Raw genomic sequence first — 26,402 nt, forward strand, 5'->3', positions numbered from 1 at the left:
TGTATTGGAATCTTTGCAAGGCCTTTCATATTTCACAGGGAACTCTCACAATTACTTGACTTTGAACATCCTTGATCTGAGATAGTTTTAGAGTTTTTATACAGCCATCTGTCAGATTTGGGGAAAAGGAAGTAAAGGAATTTAATACAGATTTAGTAATTACTGCTGTAAGCAGGACTTCACAATTGAAAGTGCTGGATATTACTGTCAAAAACACTTTTTAAAAAGCTCAATACTGCAAATAATTTCCTTGTGGAGATAAGAATATACTGTTTTAAGAACAATTTTCAAAACCGTCTGCCCTAATGTTACTTAACCTTTTCATGCCTCTGCTCCATCAAATATAAAACAGGAATACAGAAGAGCACCCACCACAGAGGCCCAGTGTGGAGACGAGAGAGTTGTGTATGTGAAGTGCTTTTAGAAGAGTACTTACCAAAAATAAAGCACTTAAAGTGTTTGCCACTATTTTATTCGTATGAAGTCAGATTACACCTGCTTCTTGCTTTTATGTTTTTCCCTGAGTGTGTATCTTAAACAGGTACCTCATTCTTCCTGACAGCTACATGGTGTGTCAGAGTATGGACATACAACGGAAGCAAGAACCACCGAGGAAGTGTACCAGTGAGAGCTGGAGTAGCAGGCACTTATCATAGCACTTACTACACGCAGGCTCCATTCCAAGCACATTCTTTCCATCTATTCAATCAATTAATCTTCACAACACATCAGAAAGGTAGCTACTGTTAGCCCCATGTTGTAGATGAGGACGCTGAGGTTAAGTTGGCCCAAGGTCATACAGCTGGCCTGGCCTGAATATCTGCTCTAACACGGCTCTTTCTCTTAATTTAACCAATATAGTATTAGTGGGTATTGAGGTAGTTTCAATTGTTTGCTATCATTAATAGTACTACATGTCTATTAGCCTTCGTGCACTTATGGAGTTACTTGAGCCAATACACACTCTTTTTTGCTAACAGCAATATAATGTGGTTTCTGTCACTTGAATCAATTACTCCTAAAACACTGAACTGTATTTTCTAGGCCACTTTAAGTTAAACCTACTGCAATGATGACAAAACCTACTCAAACAATTCTATTTGAAAAGTCTGATTCCTTTTCTAGGAAAAGGCTTCATTCTTTTACTGGCAAAATAAATAGGCTGTAACTTTATTATTACTTTTTAAAGTATTGTTTGTAAGATATACTGTCTTAATAAGTTTTTTTTTTTTTTTTTTAAGATGGCATTGGGGAAGAAGCATTGGGAGCTGTAGGATCTAGTGGCCATTTCAGGTTTAGGTTTAATATCTGTGTCACTAAAAAAGTACATAGCAAAAAAAAAAAAAAAAATCCTGCTGAAAATGAAGGGACTCTAACTGACCCTTTCATGCTGATGTTCACTTACAAGGTTGCCTTTAATTAAAATGGAAACTGCTTCATTAAGAATTACATTTAGACTCAATGTAGTTCTTCCTTATAATCACTTCCTCTGAGAAATGGATACTAATCAAGTTTTTAGCTGCCTGACCTGTTTGACATTAAGTTTCATACATACCATGACTTAATATTCAAAATCAGTTTCATTTAGTATAACCACAAATGTTTAAATATTGAATACTTGGATAGGCTCTTATAATTCTAGGGTCCTTTAACTGGCACGAATGATTTTCTATGTACTATAAAAATCACATCTGCCACTTACTTCCATGCCACCATCCTCACCTTCACCTTCAGCAGGGGTAGGTGTGTGTGTGCACAAGTCAACAAAGACATTACACAAGAGAACCTTTTTCTAGTTGTAGCAAATATTCTTAGATCCTGAAATGGCTTCTCCAATGCACTGAACAAAATCTGAATTTTTAATATTTCATAATGTTTGGTTTCTGTCCCTAACTCAGTAATGAAACTTGCAATTCCTAATCTTTAAAATGTCATGAAAAGGGATAGATTAATACTGAAAACTCATGAGGCACTAAAAGAACATTCTATGAGTATTACACAGTGTGATTCCACAGGGTGCCCCGGGCATCATGTAAAATCATAAAGACATATACCCTCTCTCACCTCACACAGCCTATCCATGATAGAGCCCACTTCAATATCCTTTGTGGATGAATATGCCATGATAAAATACAAAACAATTTTTCATTTAATACTTTTTAATTTGGTGCTAGCAGGAAGCACAATTCTCCCAGGTCACAGGTCCTTCCCTTTCTATATTGTATTCTAATTGGAATCACAGCTACTAGGACCTAGAGGGACAGTCATTTTGAGAAGTATGGCAATTCACATTGGTTGCCGTTTCTAACACTGCTTGGTGAGCTATCAGCCTGCTTTGCCATTGAAAAGAAGTAGTCCCACTGCATCCGATTCATGGACTGCCAGGCAATACTACAATGACACCTACATGTTACTCACTCTTTTCTTTCTTTCTGGGGGGAGTTTGTCTTCTTGTAAATCTCTCCCATGTAGCTCAATAGTGGTGAAACTTTTCAAAACATTTGAACAAAGGAGGCTACAACTGACCAAAATCCAGGCTAAAAGAACAGTAAATCTTCCCTTCTTCACGCAAAATAAGTGTTCTGATCTCAGTGTATATTTGTGGGCTACTAGTACATGGGAAAGCAATCCAAAAAACTTTGTTTTATTCATATTGAGAAGCAAGAAAAACTTCTGAGAACTTACAAATGCCTCGACTTCATTAAAGAACAGATAAACTTTAGGAAAGTTCAAGTCCATAATGAAGCTTTAGGAAAGTTCACATTCGAAATGTTTTAAGCTTTTGTTTTTAGTGAACAAATATTATTTTTGTATATGAAAATTAAGTCTCCTGCCCATCAATCAATATATTTGGAGGAAATCTTTTAAATGCTAAACTGTACAAATATTGTACAAATATTTTCTATTTTTTCAAGATTTAAAATAATCTATACCAAGTAATCACAGTCAGAACTAAATCAGGATGCAAATACAAGATGCCTCTGGTCTGGAAGCAAGAGGCATGTGCTAGTTCACTGGGTCACAAAGTTCAAGAGCATGAAAAGTTCCAGCAAATGTCTAGGAAACCCCTCCACCTTCTGTTATAAATCCAACACACAGTTAATACCAACAGAAATGTCTGAGGCCCTCCTAAAAAACAGAAGGAAACGAAATCTTACATGCAACACTTGTTACTTGCAGATAGAGTAGAATTCTCCTGCAGAATTGCTGAGCGGGAAACACCATTGAAACCGCCCTGGAGTTCCAAGTGTAGGTGGTCCAAAAGGTAGCGCATGAATTCATGGGCGTCTTGCTGTTGATAGCCCCTAAAGCAAACAGAAACGGTCACTTATAAGGCTGGGGGGAAGGGCTCTGTGTGCCCAGCCACACCAGCAGGAGGCCAAGGCATGGGAAAGGACGGCAGCCCCATGCTCACAAGCACAGCGAGGTTTCCTCACCTTCACGCCCGCAAGCTCTACAGGTAACAGAATTTCTCTTCAAGAATGAATTCTGCTTAAAGATAGGTTTGAAAACCAAAAAATATTAGAGCTAATTGGACTTGCAATGATCTCCTCACTTCAGAGGTGAGGAAATTGTGGAGGTAGGGGGGCGGTATATGACTTCCCCAAAGTCCTACAGCAAGAGAGTAACAGAGATGGGACTACACCTGTGTTTCCTGGTGGACTCTGACTCTTCTCCCTGCCCACATAACCTCTCTAGAAGATGCTCCAATGTCACAGCTTCACCTCTTACCCTCACTAGAAAATCAGGTGTGAACCACTACTATAAAAAAGGAGAATTTAAAATATTAATGACTCCTTAGATTGAAAGATACTAATTTTTAAACACTGGCTGAAAGGAAGAAAAACTTCACTGAAAGAGTTAAAGATGTCTAACCTTCTCTACCTGCATCCTAACTTCTGACTTAAGACATCTTTTAAATAAATAAATACTTTTAAAAAATGCATTGGCTCATATACAGTTATGCTCTATCCTAAAACTTGAATTTATATAACAACATATTCTTAGGTTACTTCTTACAGTATAGTCAGACAGGAAACTATATGAAATTCTTATACGAATACAGATCAATGACAGAACAGGAATGAAGGCAGACAAAATGAAACTGGTACAGGTGGAAGGTCTGGGAAGTTACCTGGATAAAATAAAGAAAGCATTGTTATATAAAGTACTTTTATAAAACTAAAATAAAAAAGACTTCCGTCTACATTTTGCCAGCATGGAAGGTTCTCTTTAATCTAAATCATTAAGTTTTTCTGGCCTGGTCTTAAGATTCAAAACTCCCGCTACTCTTCCAGGCAGTGGTTCCACAAACAAAATTTCTTCCAACCAGAGTTTCTGTCAATATATATTCTCCCCTTTTCCTGGAAATTCTAAATTATGAAAACAATCTCCCTAATAAATGGAACTGTGGAACTTAAAGTCAGAAGTTACTCTGGCATTTCACTATAGCTTTTTCTAAACTATCTGGCAACTAAATTTCAATATATATGTTCAAGTACTTCTTCTAAGGCTCAACAATAAAAATGTTACTTTGCACCTGCTTGAGTGTGAAAAGCAGACGTTCCAAATAAAGAAAGTAACATTTCAGAATATAGACACATAAAAGGACTCATGTGATCCCACCACATACTTAACTGTGATGTGCCTGCATGTTACTGACTATTCTGTGTCTTGGTAGTGCCAGTATATAATCTGTATATATTGTATGTGGAAACAGACATACATATGTATCATCTAAAATACCTAAGATACATTAGAATTTTAGGTTCTGCTCATATTTAAAATATCCTTGACATTAAAACAAGAATTATAAAGTTGTTGTTTTGGCCAAAATATCTGCAAATAAGTTAAATGTATTCCTACTCAGTATTTGGCAGCAATCATGACTGAATTTCCTCAAAACAAAAACACCAGAAAACAAAATGACAAAAATGAACACAAATGAACTTGTGTTTACAAACACACACACTAATACAATAGCAAAATTCTTGGCTACAAGAATGAAAATGGTTTAGATATAAAATATCAACAGCATAGTATTTTAAAATATTTTTACAAATATCCCAAAAAGACTATTGTCAAATAAAACTTTAAAGTATCACACGTGGCCAGGCATGGTGGGTCACAACCGTAATCCCAGCACTTTGGGAGGCCAAGGTAGGTGGATCACGAGGTCAGGAGTTCGAGACCAGCCTGGCCGACATAGTGAAACCCCATCTCTATTAAAAATACAAAAAAATTAGCTAGGCATGGTGGCACGTGCCTGTAATCCCAGCTACTTGGGAGGCTGAGGCAGGAGAATCACTTGAACCCAGGAGGCAGAGGTTGCAGTAAGCCCACATCATGCCACTGACTCCAGTCTGGGCTACAAAGAGGGACTCAAAACAAACAGCATCACATGCAAAGATCTATTTTTTGTCTACAAAAATCCTTTACATTGTCTATAAACCTGAGAAAAGCAAGCAAACATAAGAATTATGTTTCAATGCTTATGCATCATTTTAAAACAGTAATTATAACAATAACTGATTTAAAAAATAAAGTTCCATCTTGGGAAGTCAAGGCAAATATATTAAATCAGACTGTACAGAAAGACCTGATTTGAATCATCAAGAGAGTTTCCTGAAGAGTGTTAGCTTTAACCGGGACCCTAGACAAAGAGATAGGGACCATAAGCAAATGCTGTGGGCAGAAGCACGTGACATAGAGAGACAGCAAAGCAGCAAGACAGCTGTGTTAAGAAAAGCAAGGAGTGACAAAGTCAAGCAAAAAAGACTATCAAAATTACAGAAGCACATTTCCTTGAGCCTAGCACTTTCTCTCTTAGATACCTGCACGTGTATGTAAAAGACTACTCACTGTAGCACTGTTTAGAACAGCAAAGACTAGAAACAGTCCATAGAGCCACTGGGAGGGACTTGGACACAAATGATGATAGAACTAGAAAATGGTCTGAGGAAGCTGTTTGTATGCTAGTACGAATCATCTTAAAGGAGGGAAAAACATGATACATCACCAATTACGTTAAAAATTCCATAAACACACACACACACACACACACACTTGCCTGGATATGTACATACAATATCTGAAAGGATACAGAAAACTCTAGTAACTATGGTTGCTTCCAGAAAACAGAATGAATGGCTAGAGAACAGAATAAAACATTCACTGCATATTCTTTTGTTATCTTTTGAATTCTGAACCACATATGTTTTTGCCTATTTAAAAAAATACACTTTAAAGTATTTTTATGAAAAGCAAAAGGATAGAAAGAGCTGAATATACTGAGAAATCAAAAGAAGTGTGGTAAGTACACATGTATATTGGAAAAGGTAAAAACTTCAAGAAAATTTTCCCTGCTAGGTAACTGGCTTTTAGTTTCAGTGGGGAAAAAAGAATAGGCTTAATGATTTCTCTTTCCAAAGCTGCTGATTACATTGAGGGTGTGTGTTTTGGGGGTGTGTGTATGTATATATATTTGTGTATTTAATAGATGAAAGTTGTTTCTACTTCTACATGCATGTTTGTATTTCAGAGTCCTCATATTTCATCCCAAAGGGATCAAGTTCGCTAGACACTGTCATGTGTTAACCAAGGAAAATGGGCTTTTTAAACCTAAAAAACATTCCTTTGGGATTATAAATAAACATAAATCAAGATTCATGCACTTACACACAGGCATGCTATAAGAATCTGACCTGCATACCTCGTAGAGTAAGAGCTGTAAAAAGCAAGCCCCACCTCCCTGCCTCACACCTGGGCATTGTGCAGTGACCCTGCACTAAAGCTTTATCCATGTTATAATCTCAAGATCCAGATCTGACCAAGAGAAAAATTGTTCTTTGATTATATAAAAATGGGGAACAATCTCAATTATTGCAGAACTAAGAGCAAGCCCAGCTAAGAGTACAAAAGCACCCTATTCTCATCAGCCATTAAAGAAATTTAAGAGTTCATGATATCTGAAATCTTCCCCAGACACTCCACATGCTAAATTCCTCAGCCTGGTTTCCTTATTCCTTCATCAGTAGGAATATTCCAAAATGGAAATTAAACAGCTAAAAACTAAATCATGCTCACAGTTGGGCTACAGAAGCTAGAAAGGACAGAGATGTGGAAAGATGTACAGGAAAAGCAGATTTCTACTGTATAAAATATGATAATGTTTCTAAGCTTTCAAGAATGAAGGATCTTGGTCACCATGGGGATCAAGAAAACAGTATCAAATTAGTTAATGGGCCTTGTTCAAGGTATGTGGGCAAATCATTGTCAATATGTCTATTATTTGCCAACTCCACAAACACCTGGACTCTAATTTTGGGCATTACCCTACTAGACGCATAAGCTGAAACAAGTTGCTTCTCCTTTCTGTCTCAGTTTTGTCTCCTCTAAAATGGGGGCAATATTTCCAGCCTTGACTGGAATTGTGTTCTTGCTTGTTTTTTAATGAAGACCAGATATAAAATACCCAGTGGGTGGCACACAGCAGGCATTCAATAAATGGAAACTATTATTATGTAATAATAAAACACAAAGACTAAACCTCCATCAAGAGTCTACCAGGTGATTATGTTAGAATTTTTTTTTTATTAGGTCCAGACCTGACTAGTGGTAACTTAACTGTCATTCCTACCTTTCATACTTAGAGTCAAGACATTCTCAAATTCTTATGTCTTTCCTAAGAGGAGATCTAAATGGTATGATACATAAAAGGAGTTTCTTTCAAAACAAAGACTACGGTTAACTCTAGTTACTCACGTCAGATCCTTAAGGCTAGACTCTTTAGCAAGGCAACAATTTAAAGTCCTTTGAAGTTAATTACCTTTTAAATATATCTCTGTATTAACAATACATGTTTTTAGGCAATAGAGCAAGAAAGATCGCTAAGTTTACTACAGCATGGTGTTTTTTTGTTTTGTTTTGTTTTTTAAAAAGGAGAAGGGATGTACATTAGGTGCCAAAATTGTAACTAGTAAGAACCATGACTTGCTTCAGAAGGGTAAAACGGGCAGAAGGTGGCCAAGGCTGCTGTCAAACACCTGCAGTGCCTCAAAGCTTCCATCACCCGAATCCCTACAGGGATGACAGGCCTACGAGAAGAGGCAGGAGACTCCTCTAATAGCTAGGTGTACAGCAGAGGTGTATTTTGCTCAAGCGAGGCGAGACAGAAAGCATGGGCACCACAGCAGCTCTCTGGCCACACCGGGATGTGGCACAGCTGCCTTCTAGAGAGTGCGTCCCAGGCCCTTGACAACAGCCTTCCCAGAGCTTCCAAACTCAGTTCCAAACAGTTCATATAATACCATGCACTTCTACTGATCATACTAATTTTTTTAGCTGGAATAACAAGACAGTGTGTGATTGTAATTATTCTATGTTGTGAAAGGATTAAGGAAATTTTGTCCAGTATCTTTTCCTAGTGCACATAAGTTATTTATAAGGGCTTTATGTCTATAGCAACAAAATACCCCACCTCTTGTTAAAGACATTTCTACAGTCTATTATTTAAATAAACACATTTGTTTAGTCAGATGTATTCGATTTCTACTCTTCTTCTTAAAAAGAAAAAACACCAAACTAGCGTTAAGTATTTAGAATATTTAGAATACAACCACTTCATTAGGAATTATTTCAGGAACAGTATAGACACTAATATTAATGTTTTAAAATACCTTTCTTTAAATAATACTTACCTAAAGTTTGGCATAATCTTCCAAACAACATAAAATAAGGACTCTGGGCTAAATGCAGTCTGGCTGCCTTGCCATAAAGCACAGAGTGTCTTTCTAAACTCTTCTACCAAAGACCTGCAAAAGAGGAAAGGACAGTGCCCTCAGCTTAGTGAGAGGCTACAATTCCAACACAGCATCCACTCGTCTAAAACGCATAACACATACAAAATGAACACTTAAAAAGGATTTGGTCTTTTCTGAAGAAAGTCTGAAAGATAAATAAGAGCATCTCAAAAACCCACATAAATAGCAGTAATTCTGACAAAGCTAATTTGTAACCATATGGTTAACTCTGAGTGTGCCAATGCACCACCGTATTTCTACACTCTGAGTTAAACCATGCAAGCAAACAATACAGCACTGGGTGAGTTATAGGCCAAATTACTTAAGAATGTACGTTTTCAAAATGCAAAACAAGCATTCAGCTCTCTTTCTCCCCCTCCTGCCTTGTCCTTCTTGCCACTCACTAGCACCCTCAGACTCCAGCCTGTGTCACAAACCTTCACCACTCGGCTCTCCACCAGTGACCCTCAACTCCAAAAGTCAGATTTTCTCATGGCTATTTTTACGTAAACTTCTCCAGTTTCCAGCAGGAATTTTCTGCTGGAGAGCCTGTCACTTTCACCTCTATGTGCACTGACTTGCTCCAGCATCTACTGCTCTCTGTACACCCTCCTATCACCCAATATCCACACTCTTCTTCTCGCATAGGAATAGAACTCTCATTTTTTTCCTGGGCATATAAACTCTCAAAATAAAAAATTGAGTGTGTCCAAATTCTGGGAAATGTCTTAAAAAGAAGAGTAGTCCTATATTAATCCTTTCCTTCTTCCTGCTAGGAATGGGGACGGAGTTGGGGAGCCCCAGCACCATGGTGGACTATGTGGATGGATAGGGCCTCTGGAGGTTGGTGGAACAGAAAGCCAGGAGGAGCCGGATGGCTTTGTCAAACTACCCTGGACAGACAGCCTCTGACTTTTATGTGAGGAAACAAACCATGGATGTTTAAGTCACTTAACTCTGGTTTTCTACACCTGTGGCTAAACTGATCCAACTCAACTTCAACTTCCACAGCTGTCAATATAAGCACCATATTTTTGGATACTTGATTGATATCCCAGAGAATCTCAGTATCTTCTTTCTCAACCCTCACGATCACGTAGGACCCTGGAATACAAATCATGTTTTTGACTTCCTAATACTTGAACCCTCTTCCTATGTTTGAGAATCCCCACTTTAAGAGTTTGCCTCCCACCTCTAAAGCTAAACAGCCAGACACCTGCCTTCTCAGGCTCCCTTGCAGTCAGAGCACAGGTACATAGCCTGTGACACAAAGAAGTGACACATAGTGACACAAAGAAGAAGGGACGGCACCAAATCCTCTCTGGTAGCAGTGGGGACAAAGAGCACCATCCGGAGTGCAGGGCAGCAGCATGGCCGCGTCCGCCAGCACCCATCTCCAGCAGTGCTGGCAACAGGAACTCTGCTGCTGCGCTGGGCACCAGAGGCAGTGGCGGCCTTACAGGACAGTTCTGTGGGGTGACTGTGACTGCAGTGCTGCTGCCTCGGACTCCAGACCTGATTTTTCACTCACCCATTATGATTAGCTCACCAATATCCCTGCAGTAAATTCCTTTTCTGCCTAAATCAGCCAAAGGCAATTTCTGCAGTCTGAAACTCAACCCTGCATGACACGAATACATCAAGTACTACATTAATTCTTCTCTTAACTCATACACATGTATTTTTTCTGCTGTTTCACTGCTGTCCCCTCTGACCTGATTACTGTAGAGTGCAAAGCCTCCTTGAAAGTAGGCACTTTCAATTCATCCTAGATGCTGCTCAACTCATCCCAGATGCTGCTGTGAAGGAAACTCCCTTCAAACACCACTTGTAGTGATGTCATTCCAGCCCTGCTCCACGCCTGGCTTCCCAGTTTCCCTGCACTGTGACTCTGGCCCTGCTGCCCATCATTCTGACATGTTGAGTCCTACTCTCCCTCAGCCACCAAGGCAGGACAGTATCAAATCACAGGATGGTCCCTCAGAATGAGTGAGAATGGGAGTGTGTGGAAGTGGAGGAGCAGACAGAAAACATTAAATACATAAGGAGTATGAGCCACAGTCCTTCTGAAAAAAGAGCTGTAAAATTAAGACACGAAAAATGTACCCCCTACAATTGTCATAATGATAGATCTTCTGAACCACAAATAACGGAGGTCTACACCAAATGAGGATACAGGATTGGTTCTTAATGAGCACTTGTCTTTTTTCCCCCTCTCTATATCAACCAAAAATTGACTTTATTCCCCCACAACTAATTTGTTGACTACAAATTAATTTCAGTATCCAAGACAGGATTACCTAATACTGTGAGACAAATCAGTTCACAGGGACTAATAAGATTCATCGTTGCCTACTCGTAGAACTGCATTTCACATCTAGATGCCAATTCTCCAATGCCCAAATCTGCAGTCAATAAGCAGAATGCTAAATTTATCCCTCCTGTTATGGTAAATAAAAGAATCCCAATAAGGTTTTTTTTTTTTTTTGTTTTTTTTTTTTGAGATGGCGTCTCGCTCTGTCACCCAGGCTGGAGTGCAGTGGCGTGATCTCGGCTTACTGCAAGCTCCGCCTCTTGGGTTAAAGCAATTCTCCCACCTCAGCCTCCTGAGTAGCTGGGACTACAGGCGCCCGCCACCACGCCCAGCTAATTTTTGTATATTTAGTAGAGATGGGGTTTCATCATGTTGACCAGGCTGGTCTTGACTGACCTCAAGTGATCCACCCACCTCAGCCTCCCAAAGTGCTGGGATTACAGGTGTGAGCCACCATGCCCAGCCGGAATTCCAACAATTATTAAGATTGCCAGCTAGATACTTAAACACAATTTTCAGAAGATTTTTTTTTAAGGCATGTGCCTGTGAGCTCACATAATATAATGTAAACCACCAGTGAGAGTAATTTGTTTTGTAACTCAAAGCCAACAGGACATATTCTTGCAACTCACACATTGTTATCCCCTTGGCTCCTGGTGTGGTATGTCCGCCTTCCTGCTGTTTTCCCATTCCTTAACTCCACAGCGGGCAGTTCTTTGAAATAACAGCAAAACTGCTCAATGTTACTATTTTAAAAGGAAGGGAAAAATATTGTAAAAAGAAAAGAATAGGACTGTAAAGAAAGTTGATGAAGCCTACATATACATTTTGAAACTGCAATTTTTCAATTCTCATTTAAATTGTATTCAATGCAATCTCTTGCATTCAGTTTCTTCATTATGATTCTTCCTTCTAAGAAAATAGTATAGACAGATGACTTTGTAAAAAACAAAAACAAAAAAGAACTGAAAACAAAATCCCTTTTCAAAACAATCCCCAATTTTCCCTCCAGTTATAGGAGTCACCATTTCTTTCTTTACAGTTGCTTGTTTCCAGGTATTCAGTAATTTCCTCAAATAAAAACAAACCATGAAGCTGACCATATTATTTTGATACACTGTACAGAATCATAAGGAGAATTCGGTAGTAACTATAATTTCCTCTTTGAGCAAGAAGAGGTAAGCTGAGAGGCAGTGCCTTCCCGGAGAGATCAAACATGCCTTCCGCTTCTTATCAGCAGTGTCACCTTGGGAAGGTCATTTATTCTGGCCTTTGATGTCTCATTAAAATCTAAAAGTATGCAACTTTCAAAATAATTTATTCTACAAAACTTAGATCAGCCTTGTTGACTATTTTATTTTTACTACTTGTCTCATATTTTGAAGACATCTCATCTTATGACCTTGATTAACCCATTTATGCCTAGTGTTCCATTATTGGAATGCTAAGTTTCTCGGAGTTATTTATATCTTACTGCTCAAGGTCATCGCCAAGGTCTGGTTTTTCATACAAAAAAAATTGCAACCTCTGGCATAAATGGGTTAAGACTCAACTAATGACTGAAATAAGCTCTTTGAACAAGGTTCTCTGTAATCCAGGGTCTGCAAACTGTGGCCCACAGGCCAAATCTAGCCCTCCACCACGCAGCTCTTAAAGCAAGTTTTACATTTTTAAAGTGTTGTTTTATTTAATTAATTAATTTATTTATTTATTTTGGAAGCAGAGTCTCACTTTGTCACCCAGGCTGGAGTGTAGTGGCACCATCTTGGCTCACTGCAACCTCCACCTCCTGGGTTCAATCGATTCTCCTGCCTCAGCCTCCCAAGTAGCTGGGCCTAGAGGCACACGCCACCACGCCCAGCTAATTTTTGTATTTTCAGTAGAGACGGGGTTTCACTATGTTGGCCAGGCTGGTCTAGAACTCCTGACTTCAGGTGATCTGCCCGCCTCAGCCTCCAAAAGTGCTGGGATTACAGGCATGAGCCACTGCATCTGGCCCTAAAGTGCTGTTTTAATAAAGGGCAGGGTGGTGGGGGAATATGAGAGAGAGACTGTAGCCTGAAATACTAAAATGTTTACTATCAGGCCTTTCACAGAAAAAGTTTGCTGACCTCAGTTCCAGCCTATTCAAGAAGCAACCGGAAATAACCGCAAACAACTATTCACTGCCGGACACTGCTGTTAAGTATGTTAGACAAATTACATTATTTAATCTTCCCAACTACTCCATGAGGTAGGAACTACTGTCCCCACTTTTACTGATGAGGAAACGAAGGCACAGGAAATTAAGGTATCTTGCCCCAAACCATATGACTAGAGTTAGTGGTAGACAAGATAGGAAGCCAGAGCCGTTGCTCTTAATCTTTAATGTCAGACGCTTAAGCTCTGACTGCAGCGTTACCTGAGTGACTGAAGGATGGCGTTCATGAAACACGTGTTCCCCAAATTCCGAAGGCCTGTGGCACAAATGGCAGTGGTGCTTCCCTGTAAGTGGTGCAAGAAGAGGCCATCAGTAATGCCAAGGAAAGGCCAACTGTTTCAAACATCAAAGCTAAGGCAAGGCCTCTGAAACTCTAGCACCAAGCCAATTTGGAATTGGTCCTTTTCTGTCCAATGAATATTTGAAACAAACTAGTCTCTGTATAAATGTCTGGATATTTTTAGAAGGCTGTTTCTGATCCTGGGGTTGTTCTAAAAGGAAGTATTTTATTGAAAGCTTATGAGGAAATCACCATTAATGAGTACCATGGAGTACACAATGCAAAAAACAGGAAATCCTTAAAATAACATTTAAGATTTAATGCCTTTTTAAGATTCTATAAAAACTAAGAAAAATGGAAAAATATAAATATATATACCCCAAGTATTTTTGTCCCCAAACTTTTAACTCTAAGCCATATATAAATGACCAACACGCATTTTCCTAACAATGGGATATTAATCTTGAAAAGCTGCCTGAGGCCAGGCACCTCACCCCTGTGATCCCATCACTTTGGGAGGCTGAGGTGGGCGGATCACCTGAGGTCAGAAGTTCAAGACCGGCCTGGCCAACATGGGGAAACTCTGTCTCTACTAAAAATACAAAAAGGCCGGGTGTGGTGGCTCATGCCTGTAATCCTAGCACTGTGGGAGGCTGAGGTGGGTGGTCTGCCTGAGCTCAGGAGTTCAAGACCAGCCTGGGCAACACGGTGAAACTCTGTCTCTACTAAAATAGAAAAAATTAGCCGGGCGTGGCGTGCACCCATAATCCCAGCTACTCGGGAGGTTGAGGCAGGAGAACTGCTTGAACCCGGGAGGCTGAGGTTGCAATGAGCCAAGATCATGCCACTGCACTCCAGCCTGGGTGACAAGAGTGAGACTCCGTCTCAAAAAAGAATATATAAAAATAAAAATACAAAAATTAGCCAGGCGCGGTGGTGTGCACCTGTAGTCCCACCTACTTGGGAGGCGGAGGCTGTGGCAGGAGAATCACTTGAACCTGGGAGGCGGAGGTTCCGGTGAGCCCAGAATGCGCCACTGTACTCCAGCCTGGGCTAAAGAGCAGGACTCCGTCTCAAAAAAAGGAAAAGCTGCCTGAACCTAAAGACTTAGTCTTGGCCGGGCGCGGTGGCTCAAGCCTGTAATCCCAGCACTTTGGGAGGCTGAGACGGGCGGATCACGAGGTCAGGAGATCGAGACCATCCTGGCTAACACGGTGAAACCCCGTCTCTACTAAAAATACAAGAAAATTAGCCGGGCGAGGTGGTGGGCGCCTGTAGTCCCAGCTACTTGGGAGGCTGAGGCAGGAGAATGGCGTGAACCTGGGGGGGCGGAGCTTGCAGTGAGCCGAGATCGCGCCACTGCACTCCAGCCTGGGGCACAGAGCAAGACTCCGTCTCAAAAAAAAAAAAAAAAAAGACTTAGTCTTAAAAATGAAGGCTGGGTTTCCTGATGAGTAAGGAGTGTGAGCAGGTATTAAGAGTGAACTGTTTTCTAGGGCAGAGGAGCACAGCAGTAATGCTGATGGGAAGAAGGTGCTGATAGATGGACTCACTGGGGTCACAGCAATAATCGACAGTACAAGTGGCAAACATTGTGTAAAATACTCCAAATCCAAGACACACATTTATAAGAAAGTCTGTAACAGGTAACTTTACATGTTAAAGTTGTAACAAAACAGTGATTAAATCTCAACTAACTCTTCTATTTGAATAAATTTTAATTACTTACATTTACTTTTAATAACTTGCTGTTTAGTGTTGAGTTTTCCAAAAGTTTTCTTTTCCTATGCCGATCAGCTGTGAAAGCTGAGCTATTAAAACACAAACAGATAGTGAAAAAGTTATTAATATATGCATGGCTACACCACAGGTCAAAGAATAAACTCCAGCTGCCCTCAAGACCTAGGGCAGGGAGACCTCCCTGACTGCTTCGTCAAGCCCACTGGGGCCCACACGTATTTGAAGTTAACTGAGGAACTCTACTTCCTTGGAAATCCCCACTGCTCCTCCAGCAGAGGTGGGCCAGACACCGCTCCTCCAGCAGAGGTGGGCTGGACGCTGCTCCTGGCAAAGCTGGCCAGAAGATGCAGCCCGTGGGACACTCCCCACCACCACTCTCACTGTCTGACCCACTGCGAAGCTTCACAGAGCAGAAGGCTCATTCCTCACAACAAAAGGAAAACCCTGGTCTGACACGACTGTTCTGAAATTTAACAGTAAGTCTCTACATGCTATTTCTTTCTTAATTTCGATATAAAGATGTCATGTTTTGCTCATTTGTCTTAATAGATGAGGATATGATCTGAGCTTGAGGAATGATAAAAAAGTTACAGGAATATAGGCACATGTACATTCATTAGATGCAGCTACGCGCCAAAGGGCATTCCAAAACACATCCTTATCAGTGCAGAAATTCTGAAATAAAATCACTCAAAATTTTTCTTGATGTAAGAAATATTTTGCTTAAAATTTATCAGAAAGTTATTTCTGTTTTCAAAAGGTCACTTTAAAATTTTTGTATCTCAGGCAAATTAATCTAAAGGAAGTAAAAATTATGGTTAAACAACAGACTTTTAAGGCCGCCAATTCTTTCCCACCTTCTAAAAGTACCAAGTTAATCCAAAGTAAATACATAATTATTTTTTCTTACAGAACTTCCACATGAATTATGTCTTTGAAACATGAGAACTAGTGACATTTGCTTCAAACCTCAAAATATTCTTCAGAACTGTATGTCTCTCTCTCACAGTACTGATAACTGCAAGATGAAGAGACCAATTCCACATGCTATAGTGTTCAATTATTCCTTCACAAATTCTGTGACGTGGGGAAGGTAAACCACAAGCATAGTATATATGCTCTTTATGACAATGCCTAAGAGTTCATTTTCAGTTGTAACCTATATCAATAAGGCATTTCACCTTTTAAAAATGTAAGTTACTATATTTTATCCTCAATGACTCTCAAAATGCAGAATCTTCTAGATCCCTGCTATCTAATATAGTAGCCACTCACTCCAGGTGGCTATTTAAATTAATTAAACTTGAAGTTTAAAATTCAGTGTCTGAGTTGCACCAGCCACTTTCCACGTATGGCTAGTGTTACCATATTAGAGTGGATAGAGAACACTTCCGTCGCTGCAGAAAGTTCTGCTGGACAGTGCTGCTCCATGGGGCATGTGGAATAGTCAAAAGTTAAGTAAAACACAAATATGATCGTAGTTTCTAAATTCCACTACAGATTAAACCAATGTTTGCAAAACACGAAAATGAATCTAGGTAATGTTTTTCAACATAGGAAATGTACTGTAAGGTAGACTATTCACTGGGGCCAAGCAGACGTGTAGACAGGTGGTCTGTGCCACCTTTCATCTGAAGTGGTCAATGGAAATAAAAGATTGCCTAACTATATAAATGCATGCAGGTTCCCAAATGCCCTCTTTTCCCTTTGATTTAGTTCTGATTAATTTATTTCAGACTGAGAGGGTAGTCTTTACCTGGAGAAAACCATAAGTGGCAGAAAAAATATTCTGGTAGCCACCCACTTCTATAACAAATAATCAAGTTACTAAGACCCTTACAATGACATCACCACACCAAAGAGTGATACTACACATACATTCCTTCAGGAATCTCAGACTTCATGTTTATTGTGAACAATTTCAGAGAAAATTAAATATTTTGGATCTGTGTGTATCTGTCTCTAATCCTAGATAGGGCTCATCAAATTAGAAGAGAAGCACTCTGAAAAAGAGCCAAAAGACGACAAACCAAAAAGTACTTAAACCTGAAGTACTTTAATTGGTTTAAAGAAATCATTATTCTTCCAGTATCGGCTTTATCATCTAGTCAGTCAATGAGACATACATGTCTGGTTTTAACAAACACTACGCAGTATTGCCCTCAAAGAAGTTAGGTTATTTCCTTTCAGTATGCAATTTTGAAACATTCTATGGGCTTTACACTTAAGTTTGCTAAGGCATTCCTGCTTTGTGCATGTTTTCACAATAACTTCTACACACCAACTGCCAAAATAAATTAGATGGCACTTAATGATTTGGTGTGATGTACACAGATTTCACTTGAGTCAGCAGTCATTCCACAGCCATGCTTCTATGCACTGTAGCTTCAAAGGCATGGCTAGCTGGGTTTCTGTTTATTGCTTCAATCTTGGGTCCAGTGAGTTTTCTCTAACTAAGCTATTTGACTATACCAAGAAAAGTCTGTTCACACATAAATAGTTTCATTTCTTTATGATGACAAAGTATTCATAGCTCCTTGTTAATGTCAAGTGATATTTAACTGCCCCTAACAAGCAAGGAAAAGAAACTAGGATCCTGTGCTATTGCATAGATGCAAAGTGGAAAATATGTTCATTAAACCTAATTTCCCTTAAAAATGATGCATAAATCATAGTGCTTCCTAGTAGACCTCACAATACATTTGACAAGGGTTTTCTATTATCAAAAGCAACTCTATGATGATTTCACACCTTTTTCTGCCCTTTCCTTGTACCCTCAAAATTCCCCTTGCAAATAAATTGAGTAGCTTATAAATTGTTGGGTAATAATTTTAAAACAGGTTCTTGGGACCTTAGATATGTTTTATGACAAATATTAAATAAAATAAATGCAGAGCTATGACCACTATGGGCCAAGTTTTAGATATCCAAAGCCAAGGTTTATTTTATCAACATTTCAATCATATTATAAACATGAAGTTATAAAACTCATCGACAAAAACCCCACTCAAAAATTCTAAAAAATACTTCAACCCCATTCTTAGACCCTTCTTTTTCCAAAGGCCTATTACTTACTTTTCCAAGTTCTGTAAGTGTTCTCTGACTTTCTGTACCAGTCCCAGCTTGGTGTCATTGACCACAAAATCATCACAGCGATAACTGCAAGGAAAATATTAATCAATGTGTGTAAAGAGCTTGAGGAAACCACAGTAATGAAATCACTAAAAGGCCTGGCTGCTGCCAAGATGATCACATGGCTCTGCAGGCAGTTACTGCTGGTGGTAAGTTTAAAGAGGACCTGGAATTCACAATGGAATGTTTTTCAAGAGTCTTTTTAAAAGCCACGTAGGCAATGAACATGAGCTTCTTTTCACGTTTTTTACTCAAAAGCTCTTCAATTCCTCCTTTGAAAATGAAATAAGCTGCTACACGTGTTACATTCTTTTTAGTGGTGCCTAATACATGGAAAATGAAATAAAAAGCACTGAGTCTTTTCATGTAGCATTAAGGCTAAAGCTTTAAGGTAACACTTCCCAACCCAAATTAATGGGGAATTGGGGGGAGGAGAGATTTAAGTGAAAAGCAGGGAAAAGGTAATTAGCCTGTAGGGATATCTGAATAGAAAAACTAAAGTTAAAGCTGCACATTTTAAACAGAATTTAATTAAAAGAGATTGAATTCAGATGAGTTGAGAAGAATGATCTTTCATTCTGAGGCACTACAAAACAAAAGTATAAAACAGTGGCTATATCATTCAGGCAATTGATAAGTGCTTTGAAGAAAAATATTTAAGCTATTTTTAAAAACCAACACTCTGTGTGTTTTACAAGACAATAAGCAAATAATGTAACAAATCACACATAATATAAACTTTAACTTGTACGCATTAGCATTTAATTTTTTCCTGGGATAAGGCCAATTTTAACAAAAACAACTGACGAGCTGGCACTAAGATATTCTTTTGAATATGCAGCTTTGCATGAAACCACTTGTTATTACTACCAAAGAATAATAAAAATAACCCTGCCGTTCTCAGCAAACAAAACTTTGAAAGCACAGCAATTAGTAAAAATTAGGTCATCTCTAGCAGAATCCCAAAAACATCTTATATCTGAAAACCATTTTATTAAAAAGAGACAGAAAGAAAGAGAGAGAAAGAGGTGGGAAAAAGTAATTTTAAAAGATTACACAAAAAAGCAGGCTTGTGTCTTTTACTCAGAGAAATGAAAATTTTAAGTGGATGCTTTGAAAACTGTCACTACAATGTTATATATGTAATTATTTAACACATACTCTCATTAACTGACCACCCAGGCAGTCAATCAAGATTTCTCTAACATATTCTGAGTGTGTAAAGTCAGTTCCCAACAATTCCACAAATAGCAAAAGCAGTCTTTTATATCCTGGACCATTTTCTATTATCAAAGTACTACCAGCAGGAGAAAAAATTCTTCACTGGTCTTATAACCACCACATAAAGAAATTAAAATAGTGCAAAGTTTTAATTTTTTGCTCCCTCTCAGCACAAATATTAAGAGGATAAGATCTACTTTGTCTGTAAATTTGGGCTTAAGGCATTTGGTACCTCTATAAACCTTAAGCATTCACTGAAGAATGAAATTGTATCGTTACTCTACTCGAATTTCTGCTTACATTTTCATTTTATGTTTGTATAAGTTTATGCATGTAGTTTGAATAAAACAATACTCAGTGTTCAAAACTCGAAATGCTAGCATTTATCTGGAAAGTGAAGTCTAAGAGCAAATTCAGATCGCTTTTTATGTATTTATAGGATGCCATTAATATCTAATTGAAAACTGAACCTCTAACTGCCACAAATAAGTGGTTGTTTAAACAAATAAATTATTTCAAAGTAAATTAACTGATTTATTTCTTTAAATTAAAGTAATCCTTTTTGGTATAACATGAAGTCAGCCTTGGATATAAAATTACATTTGTTAAAGTACAGACTCATTTACGGACTTGCTCTGTTCCTCCAGGCCAACTGGGTCCAGTTGCTTTGCCTCTCTACCCTTTCATCACCAAAGTAAGCTGATCTATAGAGCTGTGCAAATGTGGCTACGGCAACTGAGGAATACAATTTTAAGTTTTAAAACTTTTAATTAATATAAATTCTTAACTGAAGCAGTGTAAAATCTTTTACAATTAAGCACAATGTTATAGTTTGGTAGAACTGTATTCTGCTTTTATTATTAAACTGTGCAAGATATATGGCAGTGCACAGTTGGGTAAATGTGTCATTTCTAGCATTACACAAAAGCATATCACCAATCTAGAACTGATAGAATGAGTCAGTTTAAATGATTTTTCTATGCAACAATGTAGCACTTAATGGGTTTATTTGAACATTTTATGCAGATACCATAAGTTACAGTGACACTTATGTAAATCATAATTGGCAATTAAATTAAAATACTTATTTTAATTATTTTATAATTAAATTATTTTTCTAGCTTAAAAATAGAAAAACTTTACTTTCAAGTGAAGGTATACTACTGAGGAAGAATCAAATGAAAAGAAAACAGACTCAACAAGGTATGTCACAAATTTTACAAAGAATGGCAATTGTAATTTGCTGCAGCAGAGCAAAATTAAAAAGCTGCTGTGTAAAAAAAAAGTTTTAAGATAACAGAACAGTTAAGAGACATTTTCAGCAAATGCATTTCAATTTAATACAAAATGGCTTCAGTTAAAAAATAATCAACAAAATTAGTCACAATCAGTGAAATCAGAATTAAATGTAAAACAAAAAAAATTCCTGAAGATTTTACAGAACTTGAGCTTGTAAGCAGCCAGCTATAAAACAGCTTGGGTTCTTTTTTTCTTTATTTTTTAAAAATACAGCTGGGGTATCCTGTTTCCCAGGCTGGTCTCAAACTCCTGGCCTCAAGTGATCCTACCACCTCAGCCTCCCACAGTGTTGGGATTACAGGTGTGAGCCACCACGCCTGACTAGTTCACATTCTTGTTCAATGTAGAAAACAATTTTAAGATGGTGAGATGAAAAATTAAATTATTTCAGTTAAGGAAATTGTATTTTTAAATTATGAGGAAAAAAACTAAAAAGATATTTTACAGAAAGTGAAAAACCTTTGAGACATCAAGCAACTGTCAGTGAATAAAAAGGCCCTTCTAACAATACTAAAGATCAATTAAGTCAGCATTTGAAAAGTTACAAGTATTTTTAGCTTTAGATGAATTTTAGAAGAGATAATGCCTAATTAATACTATAGGTATATCTGTCTCAAATGACCTTCAAATTTACAGAGAAATGTCTTCATCTCTTTGCAATCTTAAATTTAAAAACTGATCTTATGTTGTAAATATTTTTGAATTCTCTACATGCGTAACTTTCAGCTAGATATAAAAAAGTCAGTTTCCAGCAACACAATGTTCAAACATCTGTATTTGTTGGATTTATTTCTCTGATTACTTTGTTCTGCTGTGTGAAACACAATGCAAATATTTGTGCCCTGAGGCAGACTGTATCATGGAGGCAGCTATTAAAATTGTTCAGACCGGGCATGGTGGCTTATGCCTGTAATCCCAACACTTTGGGAGGCCAAGCCGGGTGGATCACAAGATCAAGAGATTAAGACCATTCTGGCCAATATGGTGAAACCCCATCTCTTCTAAAAATACAAAAATTAGCTAGGCATGGTGGCACATGCCTGTAGTTCCAGCTACTCAGGAGTCTGAGGCAGGAGAATGGCTTGAACCCGGGAGACGGAGGTTGCAGTGAGCTGAGATCGCGCCACTGCACTCCAGTGCACTCCAGTCTGGCGAAAGGGCTAGACTCTGTCTCAAAAAGCCCCCAAAATTGTTCAGTACATATGCACAAATGCTTTAAATCATCACCAGTTTATGGAACTGTTAAAAGAAATAGAAGACAATGAATTTAATGACCACATTATTAGCTACTGTTGGTTGCTTGAGTCAAGGAAGAGTTTTGCAAAGATTTACAATTCTGGTAACTCTAATTCAGATTTTCTTGAAACAAAAGAAATGCTTGCCAATATTCAACAATCAAAGAGTAAACCAGGAATAGATTTTTAGAAATCTCAGCGTGATTTACACTGTTACCCCTATATCACAATGCATATCAATTAGCTAGATCTGAAGACCCGAGGAGAGAAAAAGCTTATATATGACCTAGCTAGACAAGTACAAGAATTTATGTTAAAACTGAAGCTTTTTATAATACAAATCAATGATTGTACACATTTTTCAACATGAATTAACATGCAGCAGCACAGCACTGTGTAAAGTGGCTGCAAAACCTATGGAAAAAAATACAACAAATGCTTTGTTGATATGGATAAACTTAGTTGATTTTCAATTTATATGATGCCCCTTTGAATTTCATGTTGATAATAATAAGTTTTTACAAGTGTTAGTGGACTTACTTAACCTGCATGGATATTTTGACAGTGCTGCACTTCTGAGTCAAATCAATTATTCTGAAGAGTAATTTTTGTCAATACAGATACAAATATTGGAGAAAAATGATTTGTTTGGTACTCGATTTATTGGAAAACAATGTTTGAAACAGTGTGAATCTACTTTTTTAACTGCAATTTTTATGAATCTAAATACAGATCAAATTTTTTTATGAAAATTTCACGAGTTGAGATGTACTTAAAATGTAAAATACACAATGGATTTCAAGGATTTCATATAAAAAAGTGCAAACTATCTCTAATAATTTCATACTGATTACATGTTGACACAGTATTTCTGATATACTAGGTTAAAAAACATACAATCAAAAATAATTTCACCTGTTTCTTTTTGCTTTTTTAATATGGTTACTAAAAAATTCAAAATTACATATGTGACTTGCATTAGTTCTCTTTTATATAGCACTGCTAATGTAGGGAATCTAAGATACTACCTGCCCCAAAATTCTACAATACTAGCATAAAGAGATAAGAAATTAACTTTATTGAACTATAAGAACTCAATTTTATAGTCGGGCATGGTGGCATGTGCCTGTAATCCCAGCTACTCAGGAGGTTGAGGCATGAGAATTGCCTGAACCCGGGAGACAGAGGTTGCAGTGAGCAGAGATCATGCCACCACACTGGACAACAGAGTCAGACGTCAGATTTGTCTCAAAAAAGGAAAGGAAGAAAAAAGAACTCAATTTTAGGCCAGTCAGGGCAACAAAGCAAGACTCCATCCCTGTGAAAATTAAAAAATAAAAAATTCACTGGGCAAGGTGGCTCACACCTGTAATCCCAGCACTTTGGGAGGCCAAGGTGGGTGGATCACCTGAGGTCAGGAGTTCAAGACCAGCCTGGCCAACATGGTGAAACCCTGTTTCTACTAAAAAATACAAAAATTAGCCAGGAGTTGTAGTGTGTGCCTGTAATCCCACCTACTCAGGAAGCTGAGGCAGGAGAATTGCTTGAACCCAGGAGGCGGAGGTTGCGGTGAGCCGAGATTGTGCCACTGCACTCCAGCCTGGGCAACAGAGTGAGACTCTGTTCCAAAAAAGCAAAACAAAGCCAAAATAAAATAATAAATAAATAAATAACCAAGCATGTCACTACACTCCAGCTGGGTGACTCTCTAAAAATTTTTTTTTTTTTTTAGTTTTTTGTAACTCTATTTATTTTTTTGAGGCAGGGTCTCATTCTGTCACCCAGGCTGGATTGCAGTGGCCCCATCTCAGCTCACTGCAACCTCCATCGCCAGAGCTCAAGTGATCCTTCCACCTCAGCCTCCCAAGTAGTTGGGACTGCAGGCACCCTACCATGCCTGGCCAATTGTTTAATTCTGCTTCCCAAAGTGCTGGGCCTACAGGCATGAGCCACTACATGCCTGGCTCTCTCGCTCACGTACTCTCTCTCTATTGAGACAGGGTCTTGCTTTGCAGCAATGCTATCATAGCTCACAGCAGCCTTGACCTCCTGGACTCAAGCGATCCTCCTGCTTCAGCCCACCAAGTAGCTGTGACTACAGGCATGAGTAACCATGCCTGGCTAATTCTTTTACTTTTGTAGTGGCAGGGTCTCACTGTGTTGCCCTGGCTGGTCTCAAATTCCTTAGCTCAAGCAATCCTCCCACCTCAGCCTTCCAAAATGCTGGGATTACAAGACTAAGCCACTATGCCTGGCCGTAACTCAACTTTATTTTGGCTGGATTTGTTTTTCACTGGTTTAAAAATTTTTTTTTTTTAGGTTTTTACAACTATCTCTATTTCTTAAGACCCAATTCTAGGTGTTCCTGTAGTCAGTCACTAAGAGGGACATTTATTTTAAGAATACAACTTTTCTACTGTTTGAATTTCATATTATACAAGTTGTATACATTACTATGATTGTTGTTACCGCTATTCTTTAAGGAAAACAGCTGCTTCCACAGGTCCAAACTTCTAAGGTGAGAGTGCCTGTTACGTGGTAGAGGATTAGTAAATGTTAGTTTCCTTCCTCTGTGTAACTGCTAGCCTCACAGCACATTCCTCTCTAGCTGCCTACATTCCCCTGGTTTGATTTCTTTTTCCTCTGTGGTCAGACGTCAAAAGAAAATAAGTAGCAAAGGTGGGAAATAAATGAAAATGTAAATGTTGCCGGGTTGCTTTAGTCTTCAGATGAGAAATTGTCCCACTAATAGTGGTGTTTAAAAAGGCAAACAGACGGATTTGAAAGTTCTAAAAATCTTTTCCTGATTCACTACAATTGTATTGAAGCTTTTTGGTCAGAATTATGCATACCTCTGACACCAGGAAAAAAATTTAGCCACTCTTCTTAATTTTCCCTTCAAGAAGATTATGTCAGAATAAGTGGTACAAAAAAGTATGTAACTCATAGGTTGTGTTTCAAAAACGTGTAGGTTGGTCCTCTGAAGCCTGGAATGCATATCCCACTTTGAAATAAATGCTATGAAATGCGGTTAAACGTTCTAGGTGGAAATAAATGTGTCCCAAAATGTAGCTGAAATCCATAGTATTTGAAAAAACTCGATTTCTCCTTTCTTCTTTATATACTACTGGTGCTGAGAAACTGACAGGAGAGGCCTAGGCAGGATTCAGATAACCTGGCCTCTAGGAGAGGAGGCCGGGCTCAGCATCTTCATATACATAGGACTTCATGTGATAAACAGAAGTCAGGAACTGCCTACATTATATGACCAATTTTTAGGCTATAAAATTTATACCTAAGCAAGTTTTGACTTACTGATTTTAAATTACTCTTCAAGAAAAGATGAGCTCTACTTTTTTTTTTTTTGAGACAAGGTCTGGCTCTGTCACCCAGGCTAGAGTGCAATGGTGTGATCTCGGCTCACTGCAACCTCCACCTCCTGGGCTCAAGCCATCCTCCTACCTCAGCCTCCCGAGTAGCTGAGACTACAGACAAGTGCCACCATGCCCAGCTAGTTTTTTTATTTTTACTTTTAATAGGGATGGGTTTTTGCCATGTTGTCCAGGCTGGTCTCGAACTCCTGGGCTCAAAGCCATCCACCCACCTTAGTCTCCCAATGTGCTGGGAGCTACCGTGCCTGGCCTAAAGATAAGCTCTACTTCTGATGGACTTTTTGTCAGATAAGGACTGTATTTAATAGAAAGAAAGAAGTATTTAAGAAAAAGTGAGTACACTGAACATTAAAAAAAAATACTTGAAAATTGTGGTCGAGTATATATTACAGATGTTAGATAAGGAAATAGGATATAAAAAAGGAAGGTAAGAAGGAGATTGGTGTCTTTCTTTACTTCTAAAACTGAGACAAGTAACATTATCATCTTGGCTATGTAAAGATTAGTCTCAAATCCAAATTCATTGAGCCAAATATGATCATAAAGTAGTTTTAAACTTATTTAAGCCAACAGCTAATAAACTCCTAATTAAATATACAGTATAGTATAATATGCATACTGCTGTTAGACAGGATATATACAACCGATTTTACTACTGTGCACTGAAAAAAGATACATCAAGTAGCAGGTAAATTTTCATAACAAACACAAGCTATTTATTATATTACATAATTAGGGAGGTAAACAATGAATAAAATCAGAGCTTGAAAGTTATTTCAAATACCGTT

At 38.3% G+C, this 26,402-nt stretch overlaps 1 protein-coding gene and 1 long non-coding RNA gene across 9 annotated transcripts in view; one reads left to right on the forward strand and one right to left on the reverse strand.

The window, feature by feature from the left end:
* The window catches only part of USP3 (ubiquitin specific peptidase 3), an 85,338-nt gene that overhangs the window by 18,081 nt on the left and 40,855 nt on the right, over positions 1 to 26,402 (reverse strand). For all 8 annotated transcript variants that reach the window (XM_021940632.2, XM_021940634.2, XM_021940638.2 and 5 more), the window contains 6 exons: positions 18,411 to 18,494; positions 15,325 to 15,406; positions 13,517 to 13,599; positions 11,748 to 11,861; positions 8,700 to 8,813; positions 3,159 to 3,305 (listed from right to left, as the gene is read on the reverse strand). In XM_021940632.2, coding sequence (XP_021796324.1) covers positions 3,159 to 3,305; positions 8,700 to 8,813; positions 11,748 to 11,861; positions 13,517 to 13,599; positions 15,325 to 15,406; positions 18,411 to 18,494 — 624 coding nt within the window. The remainder of the gene's footprint in view (positions 1 to 3,158; positions 3,306 to 8,699; positions 8,814 to 11,747; positions 11,862 to 13,516; positions 13,600 to 15,324; positions 15,407 to 18,410; positions 18,495 to 26,402) is intronic.
* LOC116275799 lies at positions 13,014 to 16,360 on the forward strand. The gene is made up of 4 exons (XR_004185132.1): positions 13,014 to 13,295; positions 15,092 to 15,241; positions 15,466 to 15,811; positions 16,248 to 16,360. It is a non-coding gene; the product is annotated as an uncharacterized LOC116275799 (long non-coding RNA).

This window comes from Papio anubis, chromosome 7, assembly GCF_008728515.1.
Source record: "Papio anubis isolate 15944 chromosome 7, Panubis1.0, whole genome shotgun sequence".
NCBI lineage: Eukaryota > Metazoa > Chordata > Mammalia > Primates > Cercopithecidae > Papio > Papio anubis.